We start from the raw sequence: 16,001 nt of genomic DNA, 5'->3' as shown, positions 1-16,001 counted from the left end.
GTGGAGCCAGCATGCTGGAAGGCAGGCACAGCCCTATTCAGGCCCAGGTGCTACTCCTCCCACCACTCTACATGCAGATAGGTCTATTCAGCCCTGTGCTGACTCACCCTGTCAAAAAACGATCCTGGCTGACGACGGCTGATAGCCAGAAATCGGTCCTAGGATGCTTGATTCCGGTCCAGGGAAGACATGGCTTGGCAGTTCGGGCTGGACTGTTCACATGAGGCACAGGGTCAAGACTGATTTGCATATGGCCATGTCTGAACTGGGGTGGCTTGGTGAGTAAAATAACGATGGATTAAACCCAGATCTGTGACTGGGGGTGAATGTTTTGCCATTGTGCAACATTCCGTCCATCATCTTGTGTGTTTTGGAATTTCCAAGGCGGCACTCGCCAGGCGACGCTTTTCGTTGCGAGTGGGGTTTCGGTCTTCTATACGCCTTTCTGCCTATACCACTTCTGCCAGATTGCTGAAGAAGATCAAGCACGACCCGGCCCAAGTCATTCTTGTGGCTCCGAATAGGGCACGAAGAGTCTGGTATCCCGAGCTGCTACACATGGCCATCAATCCTCCGATCAGACTGCCTCTTTGGGAGGATCTTCTGTCGTAGCAGCAGGGGACGGTCCTCCACCCGAACCTGACCAGCCTCTACCTTCTTGCATGACGATTGAGCGTCAACAGTGGACGTTGTTTGACCTACCTCCCGAAGTCTGTGATGTTATCTTGGCAGCCTGGTGTCCCTCCACTAAAACGGTATATACCTGTAGATAGAACACATTTGTGGCATGGTGCGCAGCAAAGGCTGTGGATCCCCTTTCTGCCCCTCTTTCTGAGGTTCTCTTGTTCCTCCTCTCTTTGGCCCAGCAGGGCTCTACTCTGGGCACTCTAAAGGGCTACCTCTCGGGCCTTTCAGCCTTCCTTAGGCTTCTTGATCAGCTTTCTCTCTTCAAGTCCCCTGTTGTAAATCATTTCCTTAAGGGCATTACTCGTCTATTTCCTCCTGTTCCTTCATAATGCCCCAGTGGGACTTGAACTTGGTTCTTACATACCTTATGTGCGCTCCCTCTGAGCTGTTACATAACTGTCCTCTCAGGCTTCTGCCTTTGAAAACTGCTTTTGTGGTGGCCATCGCCTCTTCCTGCAGGGTGAATGAGATCCAAGTTCTTTCTTCCAAGCTTCCCTTTCTGGCTGTTCAACCGGACAAGGTTGTCCTCAGAACTAGACCTTCCTTTCTTCCCAAGGTGGTTACTTCTTTCCACATTGGCCAAACCATCACTTTGCCCACCTTCTTTCCGCCTCTGCATCCTTCAAAAGAAGAAGAGTCCCCCTTAATGACATCTGTCAGGCAGCTATGGGGGCATCTCTGCACACGCTCACCAAGCACTATTGCCTGGACAGTCAAGTCTGGAGAGACGGCTTCTTTGGCTGTTCTGTTCTCCAGGACTTTCTGGTGTGAACTTAGTTCGCAGACCCACCTTCGGGGTTGGTATTGCTTGGAAATGTATTCTAAGGTAACAAATCTATAACTAACTGTTTCTTTCAGATGAACAAGTTACTTACCTTCGGTAACGATATATCTGTAAGAAACATAGGTTAGTTATAGATTCCTTAACCGCCCCACCCATCCTCATCGTTCTGCAAACTGACTTCTAGGGTTAAGGACTACAGGGCCCTAGTTTTGTGCACCAGTAGTCAGTGTCTTGCATGACTCTGCGCTTCTGGCGCGGAAAGTCGTGTACAGAACTGACGTTAGTACGCGACGGCAGTGTCTACGTAGCTACCACAACGTTATCCCGGCGATCACGATGCCAACGATGAACGCAGAACCTACCGACTCCACCTTTCGACGCGCAGGGGTACTGCTGATGAAAAAAACTTTCCAGATTCAGTCTGACACCTGGGGGTAATTCTAAGGTAAGGAATCTATAACTAATCTATGTTTCTTATAGATATATCGTTACCGAAGGTAAGTAACTTATTTGTTGGAGCCCTTTCCTTATGATCGATGGCAGAGCTAGGGATGGAAGGATTTGGTTGGAAGGAGGTTGCCGTGTCCTCACCAAGTTTAATATTGAGGCAAAACTTACTCCAGTTCATGAAACGTTTATGTATTTGGGACATCCAATCCTGTTTCATGATGTGTAATAACAACATAGGCAATTATTTTTCTTTAACATCAATAAATGCGTTGATTCTTGCAAATCTGATTTTAAATGGTTATGCGAAAATGATATTTCTTATTGTAGACCACAACATATTCGTTGACAAACTTTGTAAAGGATGAGAGGTGAAATGTGAGCTCAGGCGACAGGGTTTTCCAGTCCTCATTCGCGGGTGCGCGCTGTTGATGGTATTACAGAGACAAACAAGAAGAAAGCATTCAAGAAAATTATGGCATAACGTCATGCGACGAAAGAGTCACCAGTTCATTACCTCTCTTTCATCTTCCCATTGTTAAATAATGCCTTCCTCAAGTGGAACATTACTTCGCTTAAAACAGATCCACACTTCATTACCGCTTTGCCTCTGAATAATGGTTTATGTTACTTTTAGCTAATAGCATTTTGCAGTAGTCTGCCTCAAAATTCACATATTCATACTTCAGGAAAGCTGTGTAAGTACACAGAAATCAGTTGAGAATTGGCTGCTTGGATGCTGTTTATGTTTATTATTTCTAATAACTGAATGCTTCGTTATGTGGGCGCTCACTTTTCCTTTTTTAATCATTGTTTAAATGTACATAGTTGCGGATCATAAATATTCACAGTGCTGTAACACAGTCACTTATTGGTTCAAGTTAAAAAGTGACTCCTTTATTGAGCCTAATGGATGTACAGTTGAGCCCAAATGATTAATCTGTGGCCATTCCTCTAACTTCAAGTTTTAGTGGCATAATTCTTTATTTTTATTATAGCATTTGCTCACCCTAATTCATTAATTAAAAAGCGTTAGAATTTGTGCTAGCTTAGGATTCACCCTTTAGCTTTGCTACCTTATTTCAATAGGCATTCCTTTCAATGTTTCAGAGTTAGAACAGTTTAAGCAGACTTTTAATTGTAGAACCATTTCCTTTTTCAGATACAAACACCATTTATTAGAGCTTCCGTATACAGTTTACTTAGCCCTTTTTACTGCTAGGCCTTTGAGACTGCTTTAACTGTCTCACCAGACTATTGTTTTGTCAATCAATCCTACATATTATACATATGTAGATGGTCTTTTTGCCAGCAAACTTCATCTACTAGTCATTTAAATTTTCATTCACTTTTTGCTTCTGCCCACCACAGCATATAGTATGGGTCAGCCCTCTTTATCCATTTCCGACATTCACTTTGAGTTCCTAGAAAAAAACTATTCACATTGTTTGCATCCACCTCAAAAAAGTTCCTTTCTCTTAAGTGACATTGCTGGTTCAAAATGCTCTTTTTTATTTACATTTTTTAATCTTTAATCACTATTCATTTTGCCTGTATTTCAGGTACCTGCATATCGGGTGATTTATTTGCCTCTCCTTAGGTTGAAGCCTACCAGAGAGCGCAGCTGTCTGGTTTGCTAAAGACATCTTGGAGACTTTCATTAAGCTTTTCCTGGGAATGCATCCCGTCCGTTGCTTACCATTGGCTTGGTGGTTTCTAACTCACATTTTCTGGCTGTCTATTTGCTGACTTTAATTATTTTAGGTGTCCAAGGTGAGTTTGTTCCCCCCAAGGAGCAAAGCCTTTTCACACCATCTCCCCTTGTATTTTTCCACCAGTACTCCTTTCTGTAAACAGGCCTGTAAATATAGTTCTTATGTTGTCACATTTTGCTGTGCATTCCGAAACAGAGGTCAGACGTCAGATTCTATCTTCTGAGGAAGCTTGGCGTTTACTTTTCTTTCTCAGACTTGTACCTTGCACTAATCCAGACAACACTTATGATGATTTTAATGGTCTTTGATAACTATAGAAAGCTCTCAAAGTGGTAGCTGTGGAGAGCAGCCTTCAGGCGTATATTGAAGGTTTGTAAAGCAGCTTGTTTTACCAACTTTAATCAATGGTGCAAGTTAAACAAAAAAGAACCATGCAGTGTTGATTTAAAAATAAGTCTATTTATTACACAACACAATTAGTCCTCTTTTTTTCCCTGCGCCTTATTCAGACAGGTTAGGCTTGGGAAAAGAATAGGAGGGGTCACTGGACCCTTTAGAATTTCCTGCCCTCCTTGCCTTAATGCTAGACTTGTCTAAACAGACAAACTTCCTGAGAACCTCAAAGTCACACTGAGAAACTCTCAGAAGTACTGCAGAACCAGGTATGTGAAAGATTCTTCCTAGCAGTTCAACACAATCACTTGAAAGACATTGTGGCACTTGGAACTAGGCTGCAGAGAGGTAGGGCGATACGCTGACAATATAGCTGGCTGCCTTTCCGGACTTCTCTGGCGGCAGCCACCACCAGACGTCGAGCCCCCAATTGGATTGCGTCGGCTGTACTGTATGTTGAGTCATTAGAACTGGACTCTGTTTTTAACTATGTAAAATGAAACTGGAATAAAAAGAAAAACTGAAGCACTTTTCTCTCTGGATATGGACTTCATAACTGCCCTCATTGCTTAAACTTTGTTGTGTGGTGCACTTGTGCTGTTGTTCTAAATTACTGGGTTCCTGAGGGAATAAGTACTGTGACGGTGGGTGCTTCTCAGTGTGCACACAAACCCCTGCAAGTATAGAAGGGACAATACTGATGGAGCGATATTAGGCTAGGTGCTGGCAGCTAGAAGGTTCCACTGTTAGGTCTTTTTTGTTTACGTCCACCGATTGGACTTCGCACTATGCCCGGCTTGCTTGAATCCAGTGGTGTGGAGTGCATTGGAATCACGTCAAATCAGTCTGACCCTGTGCCTCATGGGAACAGTCCAGCCCGAACTGCCAAGCCATGCCTTCTCTGAAGACGGCTGGAATGCCAGAAACCGGTCCTCGGAAGCTTGTTTCCGATCCAGGGAAGGCATGGCGTGGCAGTTTGGGCTGGACTGTTCCCATGAGGCACAGGGTCAGACTGATTTGCATATGGCCATGTCTGAACTGGGGTGGTGTGGAGTGCAAAAAAACGATGGATTTAGGCGCAGATCTCTGTACTGGGGTGAATGTATGACATTGTTCTGCATTCTGTCCATCACCTGTTGTTTTTTGCAGTTGTCACCCCAAGTAAGACGGGTATGCTCAGACGTGAGTCCCGTGCTCACCATGCCACTGAAATCAAGCTATCCAGGCTGATGAGGGCTGAAAGCCCGAAACCGGTCCTTGGATGCTTGTTTCCAGTCCAGGGAGGACCTGGCTTGGCAGTTCGGGCTGGACTGTTCCCATGGGGCACAGGGTCAAGACTGATTTGCATATGGCTGGGTTCAAACTGGAATGGCATGGTGAGCAAAAAAACGATGGATTTAGGCCCAGATCTCTGTAATGGGGTGAATGTATGACATTGTTCTGCATTCTGTCCATCACCTGTTGTTTTTTGCTCATCCAAGCTGCAGCATCTTTCATTCCTTCCTGGAAGCTGAGTTGGGTGGCTTCAGGGTCCTTCGTGAGGGAGAGGATGAGCTGGGTGTCATTGGCGTACGATACTCTCAGGAGTCTGTGCTGTATGACGATGGCGGCACGGGGGATAGTAGATGTTGAAGAGCGTGGGACTGAGTGATGATCCTTGGGGTACTCCGCAGTTGATCTTTGTGGGTTCGTAGAGGAAAGGCGGGAGTCTGATCCTTTGGGTTCTACCAGCAAGGAAGGAGCAGAGCCAGTAGGGGGCGCTACCCCGTATTCTGGCGTTGTGGAGTCTGGCTGCGAGGGTGCGGTGGGAGATGTTGTTGAAGGCTGCAGAGAGGATGGGGGCTTGGTCGAGGAACTTGCAGATACGTCTTTGGCGGCGAGGAGAGCTGTCTTCGTGCTGTGGTTACTGCAGAATCCAAATTGGGAAGAGTCGAGGATGGCGTTCTCTTCGATGAAGATTCTCAGCTGGGCGTTGATGATCTTCTCAGTGACTTTGGCTGCAAAAGGAAGGAGAGAGATGGGTCTGTAGTTTTTTAGACCCATCGGGTCTGCAGAGGGTTTCTTGTGGAGGGGCTTGATGTCTGCATGTTTCCAGTCATAGGGGGAAGTGCCTGATTCGAAGGAGGCATTGATGGTGCATCGTAGCTCGGGTGCTATGGCGGCGGCAGCTCTGTGGAAGATGTGTGGTGGGCAGGGTCCTTGGGGGCTCCTGAGTGAATGTTTTTCATGGATGTGGAGTTGTCTTCGTGGTGACTGGGGTCCAGGCAGTGATTGTGGGTTGCCTGTTGTTGCTGGAGGACAAGGTGGTTTCTGGAGTCTGTTCACTGAAGTTGTTGTAGAGGGCCTTGATTTTCAGGTGGAAGTAGGAGCTGAGCTTTTTGCAAAGGTCCTGGAAGGGTGTGATGTTTGTGGCTTCGCTGGGGGGTTTGGTGAATTGCTGGATGATACTGAAGAGTTCCTGGAATTGGTTAGGATTTTGTTGCGGATGAAGGTCCTTTTGGTGGATCTTATGAGTTTGTGGTATTCTGTCATGGCGTTCTTGTAGGTGGTCTGGTCTTCAGTGGTTTTGCTGTTCCTCCATCGTTTTTCGAGACGTCTGCAGATGCGTCTGGATTCTTGGAGGTCGGTGGCGAACCAGATGACCTTCAAGGGGCATTGTATGTCGGTGTTGCGAAGGGGTACAAGCTTGTATGTGCAGATGGTAAAACTCTGCAGTTGTACCTCTGACAGATTACGTGATTTGTGCCTCATTCCAAGTTGGAAACCAGGAATAGGAAGTATTTACCACACGTGGTAAACTCCTCAACCTTGGAAAATGGTATTTAACACACCACACAAATAATTGAAAATCTGTCATTTTGATTGTTGGTTGCCTTCACCGGTATTAAATTATTATTCTGAGGTTCTACGTTTGTTGTTAAGACTAGCATGTTTGTTCAGTCCCTCTTTAATGACCATGTGATTCTCTTTTTCAGAGATACCTCCGGGATTTCTTTGCCATCATGCTGAAGTCTCAGACGTCACCCCTGCACATTGATAAAGTGGGGCTCACTTTGTCCAAGCACACTATCTGCGAGTTCTCGCCCTTCTTCAAGAAAGGAGTCTTTGACTACAGCAGCCACGGGACTGGGTGACTTCCTCTGAGGGGACCTCCGCTCTATGGAGAAGGAGCAAAAACAGTGCCTTCGGTCTCTCGAAAAAGAAATGCAATCATCTCGGGGCTCATATTTTAAACTCCGATATGCAACAGTTACAGCTTTTATATTTCGGTTGAACGTATGCTCTTCTCATGTTTTGGTATTTGTACATACCCCTATCATGTCAAAGAGAGAGCATCTCTCTATGCTGCATTGAGCTACAGACAAATCCTCCTGCTCAGAATCTCCACTTCCCAAGGTCACCCTCAGCAGGTCTCAGAGACACTCAAGGTCACCCTCAGCAGGTCGACAGAGACACTCAAGGTCACCCTCAGCAGGTCGACAGAGACACTCTCAAGGTCACCCTCAGCAGGTCTCAGAGACACTCAAGGTCACCCTCAGCAGGTCGACAGAGACACTCTCAAGGTCGCCTTCAGCAGTTCTACAGAGATACTCTCAAGGTCATCCTCAGCAGGTCTCGGAGACACTCAAGGTCACAGTTCTACAGACGCTCGTCCTGTGGTTAGTGTATTCTTCAAAGGTAGCATTTTGGGAAAGAGAGCTGCTTTAAAAAGCTCATGACTGCTGTGTCCAAAGCACATTTTTTGCAATATGAATTCTAAGTCTTCCACTGATGAGTAGGTTGGCGTTGATGAGCATAAAATGCCAGAGAAGTGATGCGTATGGAAAGGAGCATGCCGCACCTTCCTACTTCTTCCATATACATGGAGTTACCTCATGAAGAACTGGAAACTAGTTGTGTATCTTTCAGTATGCACAAAAAGTGAACAAAATATAAGTTCTTTAAAAAAATTTACCATTTACTGATCATTGAAACACACTATAGTTTGTGAACGGCAGAAGCAAATTCAAAGTTTTACAGATAAGTTTGTGTAGATATTCAGTACTGGTCTGGAATGGCACAAAACGTTTTGTGTATATATATATATGATGAATTGTTCAATTTGTGATACTGTAGAGCAACCAAAAAAAGGAAATGGATGTGTGTGTGAAGTTAAACTTAATGCACGTGTGCCCTTGTGCTAACTGGATGTATGAAAAGTAGAACATTTTGTTCTTTCAGTTGATGGTCTTAAAATATGATTCTGGCTTAAATTCATTACAAAGGCTCTGTCACTGCTGGTTAGTCAGAAAGAGTTAGGGGCTGGCAATGGTATTTGGCAACGAGATTAAAGTGCAGTCGTGCTCTGACTATTTTAATCTTTATTTGTGGAACTGAGAATGGATTCTGAATCGGGGACATGCTGGTAATGGCAAAACAAAGCGCATGCGGCATCTGTACACCGCTGGGACCTCTTTGTTGCCCTTCTGAGCATTGGGGAGCAGCTGAGGGCCTGGGGGACAGGCACCCCCGATGTGATGGCTGGGATGGAGCCGGTCAGTGTATTTATGCAACCCACCCTCGGCGCCAGCGTCTGCCCCGGACTCTCCACCATCGGCCATGGCCGCCTTAGCAAAGGTTAATTCATTGGTCAGCGACAGGACAGGTGCCAAGTCCATGGGTGACTTTAGCTCCTATTTCAGTGAAAATGTGTAGGTAGCCCTAACGAAAACTGCACCCCTACTCCCTTTTACAGCAAGCGGCTCCCACATTTAATGCGATTGTGCATTGGCAGTACAGTGTAAACGCAATACGGAGTCCGTTGTCACATTTTTGTATTTACGCTTTTGGAAAGAGTTTTTGGCACCGTTTTTTACACTAAAAAAATACCACGAAATACAATACATTTTTCAAAGCACTGGACTGATTCAGCCTGGTGTCTGACGAGATCGGCACTTGCAAGCGCGCCTGCTGTGCAGAAGGGTGGTGGTGTTGCGTGCAGTGACTGGCCAGTTGCCCAGGCTTACTGTCACACGCACAAGACAGAGTGGATTATACTGTGACAGCTGTGGGGACAACAGTCCCGTGCCTGTCATCTGGTTTCAGGGAGTTGCTTCCATCGTTGTTTGCTGTGCAAACTAAGCCTGCCCATTTCTTAAGCGTGCCCAGGAAAGGTGGTGATGAAGTGCTGCCCTGGCCAAACCTCCCCCCGCATGAATTTTAGATATGATCTGACTTTAAAACTATATCAGGCACACGATGGCTACCATGCAGGTTTGCACTCTCAGTCACAGAGAGACACATTCCAACACACTAGTTAACTGAAGAGATGGGCCTGCTATGTTCAAACTGTACCTCGTTATTGATTAAAAAAAAAAAGAGGCAGGAGAAAACTCACAACGGAGCAATGCACTGTTGGCCGAATTTGTCACACGCAGTACAGAAACCGAGGATGAACGCATGTTAGGTAAAACAGAACGAATAGACATGTGATGAAGTACATGACGCCCAGCAGTGGCAAATTGTTTACATTTTCACTGTTCGGTTTAACGCCAAAAGTCAATGTAGTTTGCGAATGCGCAATACCTTTATTCCCTGTTGAGTATTATTATTTTTTACAATGCCATTAAAGGTTTTCTATTGCACTTAATATTATTTGTATTTAAATGTTAAAAGTACCATGCACTCAGTAGCTGATAGTGCAGCCCATGTGACAGACTCGAGCGCCTCCTCGTGGCGCACTGTCTGGAGGCAGGGCCTCTCAGACTACACAAACATCGAGGACTTCCTTCAGTTTCATTTTTTTCTTTTAAGTTAGCTTGGCTCATGTTACCTCTGCAATTTGAATTTAGTAACTGCTTTAATGAAGTTAAATGTTTCTGTTCCTTCCTAAATGTCCTTGGAGATAGCATCGGCTTCCTGTTTCTTGTTGCATTTCACTGCCTTACCCATAATTTCTCAATTATTATGCATAGGTTGTGGTTCTTGTAAAATGGCTCCACCTAGTTAGAGTTGCCCCTCCTTTGAATATCTCAAATCAATATTAAGGGTTACAAATATTAAGAGTTATCATCCTGATGGATATGTATCACCGCAGATTTCTTAACTTGTAAAGCTCTCCTGGGTGCAAGTGTGAATCTGGGGAATCGTGTAATAGTTCCTGCTGCTGACAGGTGATGCCTTCAGCCTTCATTGTTACTCGATTCTGATTCCAGATATGATGACTCTGAGGTGCAGAAAGATACCACCCCTTCCCACTGATGTCGGTTCCTCTTTATCCTTTGGGGTTTCACTCCTGCCTCAGCGGGAAGTCACACAGTCACCGCACCTGACTCCATCTTGTTGCCAGTGGTCCCTATTTCTCTGGACCATTGTTGACTCTGCAGCAGGCCGCAGCTTTAAAAGTAATAATGTCATCTTTAAGATCATTCCAGCTCCCTCTGATGTGCCTTTGGGCTCTATGGACCTTACAGGGCCTCCCTCCGAGCTTGTGGTGGTGGATTCTTCTCTCACATTGACAGACACCAGATGTAGACAACCTTTTCCGCAGTAGTCCTAGGTTGTGCCTTCACTTTTGTGCCATAAGCTGGTATTCTGGGCTGGCTACGACTCAAGTGGCACAGGTTCCAGATGCACTATTACCTCTGGCCTCTGATCGGAAACCATCTTAAGCTAGATACCCCCATTGTCGAGGTACACAACTGCCAAAGCAAATGCCAGTGGATGATCAGAGCTGCCTTCTGTCCCTCAGGTTCTGCAACAGTGATTCTTGAAGATGGAGGAACTTTTCGGGTCTGATGTCAGGATTACTATGGGAAAGCAAATTTGTTCCCACCTCATTTTACAGGTAATGATCTTTATCTTGGTTTCCGAAATGCCAAGGGCTTGGATATTTTTCTAAAATCCATCATCGACCCACCTTAAGAACATCCTATGAATTCTGTGAATAAAAGTGGTTCCTTTGTAGTAGTGAAGTTCTGAGGGTAACAGAATACTGGGAATTACCACTATCCTCCGAAGAACCTATGACTGACATATTCACATAAATGTACTGAGTTGTTTGCCTCTGAACACTTGTTACCTTTCAGTGATGTGCTGTCAGATGGATACCTTTAACTGCAGATTCCTCATCTTGTGAATATTCCTCAGGCATAGGATGTGATCCAGAAACTTTAAAGCAGTATTCCTGCATGCCGGTAGGTAGTGTCATGCGGCTCTGCACCAATATTGTTCTGTTTCGAAAGTGAAGAGCGGAGCCCACATATAGACGCCACCCATGTGCATTGATGTCAGCTCCTTTCTTTTTACACCTTGAGGTGTGGATCTGATGCTGCACCTTAGTCTTCAAGACCTCAAATTTCACTAAGATGTGCCAGTGTGCTAGGGAAAATGTCACACTCTACGACAACAGGGTTCAAAACGTGGTTGAACTGTCGCAAACAGATATATATGATGGACCCCCATGGAGTGTGTCTTTGGTACCTGATGTCGGAGCACTACTCCAAGCAATGTGATGCTACCAGAGGAACCTGTAGACCACATGGGGCCATAAGGACAAACTTTGTCATCAAACAAAAAAAATCTCCAAACCGCTACTGTTTGAAGTCAAAAGGAAAGTGCCGTTCCCGCTCTCGTAGTGGTTTTCATGGTAGATCTTTGTAGGAGTTGAAGTTTTCGGGCAAGTCCAAGAAAACACTTAAGAAGTTGAAATGAGAATAGTCCCCTTCCCGCTCCTCTCAGATTTTATAGAAGTTGCAATGGCATCAACTTTCCTCCTGGTCTTGCTTCCGTTCTCCATCGGAGTTGGTGCCAAGTCTAGTCCGAGTGCACACCGAGTTTCTGGATGTGCTGGCAACATCTTAGTAAGTAGAGGCCTTCAGAAAGGCACTGTTGCACATTTTCAGCACTTTACCGTCTCCCTTTGGCGCGTCTTTGTCCCCAAGGATCCAAAGGTTCCTCCAGTCGGACTTCTGGCAATGGATAGGCCTTCCGTGCCATTTTTGGCCGTTGATCTCACTCCGGTACAACACCGGCTCCAGTGACACTCCCTGTGTCCCGTCCCTTTGTATGGATGCCATTAAAGACTCTGCCAGTGCTGGAGGAGGATGTATAGACTTTTGTGAGCAGAATTTGCACCGACACCAACAGAGTTTGAATCCGAATCTGACCAGCACGCAGCCAATAGGCAATCTCTATGATTTTAACACTATGCACTTTACCACAAATTAGGGCTGAAACTTTACACATTGTTTTTGGCACTAACTAGGACATTGACCGTTATGAAGTGGATGTTTATATCTCGCAATATTTGGAGGATAACTGTTATGAAGAGCTATCTTATATCAGTGGTCTGGACACTTCTCTAGACACTTGCATAGTATCCCCGCTGGTCCTGCTACTAAGGAAACTACCACCTTTGCAACAGTTAAGCCAAAGGCAGCAGAAGTCTTAGTCCTACAACTTCCCACCAAGGAGGTCACAACTAATATTTTAACTGAGTCTTGCTGTGAGGTCAGTAAATGCCAGCTGTGATCTCAGCTGCTACTCTCATGCTCTTTGGGACACAGTGACACAATGTTAACCCGCTGTTCCAATTGCATTCAAGCATCTTTTATTCAAGCTATCCAGGTTAATCTTCATGCTGCAAAATGCATGATAACGTTCTCGTTTGGACACTACCGACTGCTTGAGTCCAGCAATGACCACTAGTGTTACAATTTGATTGAGGTATTCGGGCTTCTCTGTGTCGAAGCATCCCTGATGGACTTGCTTTTGACACATCTATCCTCTTCAGCAAAAAAACACTCTGCCCTTGACCCGTTTTTGAGCAGGGCCATAGCACTTTCCTTAGGCCTTTCTTCTCCCACCAGACTATTCTACTGACAATTTTGTCCTTGCCACAGTCATAGTTCCAAGTTTCACCAACGTCAAACACCTCCAACAGCCCAGCAGGTCTTGCAGCCCTTTTGTGGCAGAGACCAGTTCACAAAGACAGTTCCCAGTACATCAGGGACAACTTGCCGCTCAGTCCCATGTCCCTTTAATATCTGCAGTGGAAAATCTCTTATGTGTGCACAAAGCCAACTTGTATGTGGTAGAATAAGATAATTTTCTGGGGTGGCATATCTTCCCTTCATACAAGTGGGTCCTCTAAAATTGTCCATTTGGGCTATGCCTTTCATTTTCCAATCAGGGTGGGTGGCGGAGGACTATCTCTCAGTCATGTGGCAGGAAGTGCAGGCTCTTTTGGCCACGGGGGCCATAAAATGGGTTCACGAATTATGAAGGCGTATGTGCTACTTTGAATATTCACTCTTACGACACCTTCCTGTAAAAGGACACATTCAAGATGCTCATGGTAGCCCAGGTCGAGTTTGCCCGGGATGCCGTAGACTGGATGGGTGTGTTGTACCTGAAGTATGCTTGTTTCCATATCCTGGTCCTGCAGGCCGAAAAGCACTAAACACAGTCCAGTGTGCTCCAAGAGCATGTTAAGTTCGCCGTGCTCCCTTTTGGCCTCACATGTGCCTGTTGGGTGTTCACGAAAGGGACGGTGATGGTTGCAGCACACCTTCAAGTGTTCCCCTAACTTGATGACTGGCTGGTTAAAAGCGTGCTCGTTCCAAACAGTTGTCAACCACTTCCAGACGATGGTGAATCCCTTACATTGTTGGGGTTCACATCAACATGCCTATGTCACACCTGACTCTTTCACAGACGTTCTTGTTCATCAGGGCTATCCCGTGAGCGAACAGTCAAGGACATTCAGGCTATTGTCCCAATGTTTCAGCATAAGTCCTGGATCTCAGTGCAGATGGTTTCTGGGGTTGTTGGCCTTCTGCATCCTGCTGGCCAAACATACCCGGTGGCACACATGGGCTCTGCAGTGGGATCTCAAATCCCAATGGGCACATCAGCATGGGAATCTGTTGGATTGAATCCAGATTTCTGAAGAGACTTCAATATATTTTCAATAGTGCCTATTGAACAGCAATTGAGTCTGTTTCAGATCCATCACCTTGCGGCACCCAGAGCTGTCAGTGGTCACGGATGCATCACTACTGGGTTGGACAGCCCATCTTAGAAAAGTGGAGATCAGAGGCCTGGTCTCCGACAGTGACTCAACTTCACCTCAAAATGTTTCAGTTGTGGGTATTTTGCTTAGCATTGAAGGCCTTCCTGCCCACCAATAGAGGAAGGCTGGTACAGGTGTTCACCATCAAAACACTGCCTCCTTGCGGTACAGCAACAAGGAGGGCATGGTGGGGTCTTTAGCCTTGTGGTAGGAGGCTTTTTGCCTCTTAAGAGGTGGACTGCCAACTAATTTTTCTGGTGGTAAACTACCTGGTGCGATATGCTAGTTGCATCCAGAGTTAGCACGGCATCCTACAGCAATGGGGAGAACATTACTTTGGTCTTTTCACCATTACCAAAAACACACAATGTCAGCACTTTTGCACATTGAAGTTCCTAAGTAGCTCCTTCAAGGAGATGGCTTCCGTCTTATGTGGCATCCTGAACCAAGAGCAGCTGTTACACCAGTGGGAACCTGGACATCAAACATAAACCTAAAACAATGGTTTAGCTGATTTTCATACCAGTACTTTTTTGAATCGACTAAGTAATAATCATAGCGATCATTCAATATTGTGTGCGGTCGGACAGTGACGATACACTACACCACCTACTCTGCATGCCAGACTGTTGTGGCCAAGAGGAGCAGTGAAGGTGCACTGTCTTCCTTCTCCCACTCCAGATAGTTTAAACACTCATCCTTCGCTTTTCAGGCAGTGATGGAACACTAAACTGCCAATATTGTGCATCAGAATGTTGTGGCCGGCTTGAGACTTGATTGTGCTCTGGCTTCTCTAATTCCAATCTAAATAGCTGCAGCATTCCTCTATGCACCTCACAGACTGCTTGGATGGCTACCCTTCCATCCGAGTGCGTAATGCTTTTTCCTTTCTCACATTGTGGTGTCGTCCATGAGTGAGTGGTTCCTTTGAGACTATTATGCACCTCTTGGGCTCTTGATTTCAGGTCCCAACTATCACACTGTCCTGAAGACAACTCCGCATTACAAACAGGTTAAAAATGTAATTGACAACACAGTACACTAATTGTTGCAGGCTTAAATAAACTGCAATTTGAACATTTTATGTGTGCTTCAAGAAAAATATACTTGAAAGATGTTTGTATAATCACAACCTGCTCACATCTGTGTGTTTTCTCCAAACTGGGACACAAAGCACTCTGTTATGACAGTTTTGTGTATCTTTGTTCAGGCACATTGTAAATAGATCTTATATAGTGATTTTTATATGATTATTGTATACACCTTGAAAATTAAAAACCCTTATAGGACTGAAGTAGTTAGTCTTTTACATTGATTGTTTCTTTATCTTCTTCACGTTATATGACCACTCAGAATATTACTTTGCCGGTTCAAAATAGTACTTGTATTTAAGCAAGTTGAACCATTGTTTTAGGTTTACGTTCCACCTAGAGTGGAGCTCGGGACTCCTGCATGGCTTCTCAACACTTTTGGAAAAGGTGATGGACAGAGTTTCTGAATGATGCAGAATACTCCTACCCAGTCAAGAGATCAGGGCTTGATCCATCACCGTTTTTTAGCTCACTGCACCATCCCAGCTCAGAACCTGGCTATATGCAAATTAGTCTGTTCCTGTCCCAGTGCATGATGGGAACAGGGCAAACCAAACTACCAAGCCAATTCTTCACCAGAAAGGAGACAAGCTACCGGGGACCGGTTTCTGGCATTTCAGCCGCCATCGGCCCGGCTTGCTTGAATCCTGATGGTGCAATGAGCTAGGGACTCACGTCTGAGTATACCCTCCCACACTTGGTGTGGATAAAATCAATTTTGGAAAAGGTGATGGACAGAGTTTCTGAATGATGCAGAATACTCCTACCCAGTCAAGAGATCAGGGCTTGATCCATCACCGTTTTTTAGCTCACTGCACCATCCCAGCTCA

At 45.4% G+C, this 16,001-nt stretch overlaps 1 protein-coding gene across 2 annotated transcripts in view; it reads left to right on the top strand.

Moving 5' to 3' along the window:
• Nucleotides 1–9,650, top strand: part of KIF16B (kinesin family member 16B) — a 1,618,961-nt gene extending 1,609,311 nt beyond the window's left edge. Inside the window, exons 26-27 of one of the 2 annotated variants that reach the window (XR_015296683.1) lie at nt 7,002–7,536; nt 7,604–9,650. Coding sequence is in view for 1 of the 2 variants with exons in the window: in XM_086927730.1 (XP_086783856.1) it covers nt 7,002–7,160 (159 nt within the window). In the remaining variant the exon portion in view is untranslated. Of the gene's footprint in view, nt 1–7,001 lie in introns of both variants that reach the window. The other variant, XM_086927730.1, reaches the window with a different exon arrangement.
• The last annotated feature ends 6,351 nt before the right edge of the window (nt 9,651–16,001 follow it).

This window comes from Lissotriton vulgaris, chromosome 6 (genome assembly GCF_964263255.1).
Source record: "Lissotriton vulgaris chromosome 6, aLisVul1.2, whole genome shotgun sequence".
NCBI classification, from domain to species: Eukaryota; Metazoa; Chordata; class Amphibia; order Caudata; family Salamandridae; genus Lissotriton; species Lissotriton vulgaris.
This window is presented reverse-complemented; position numbering and strand designations above follow the sequence as displayed.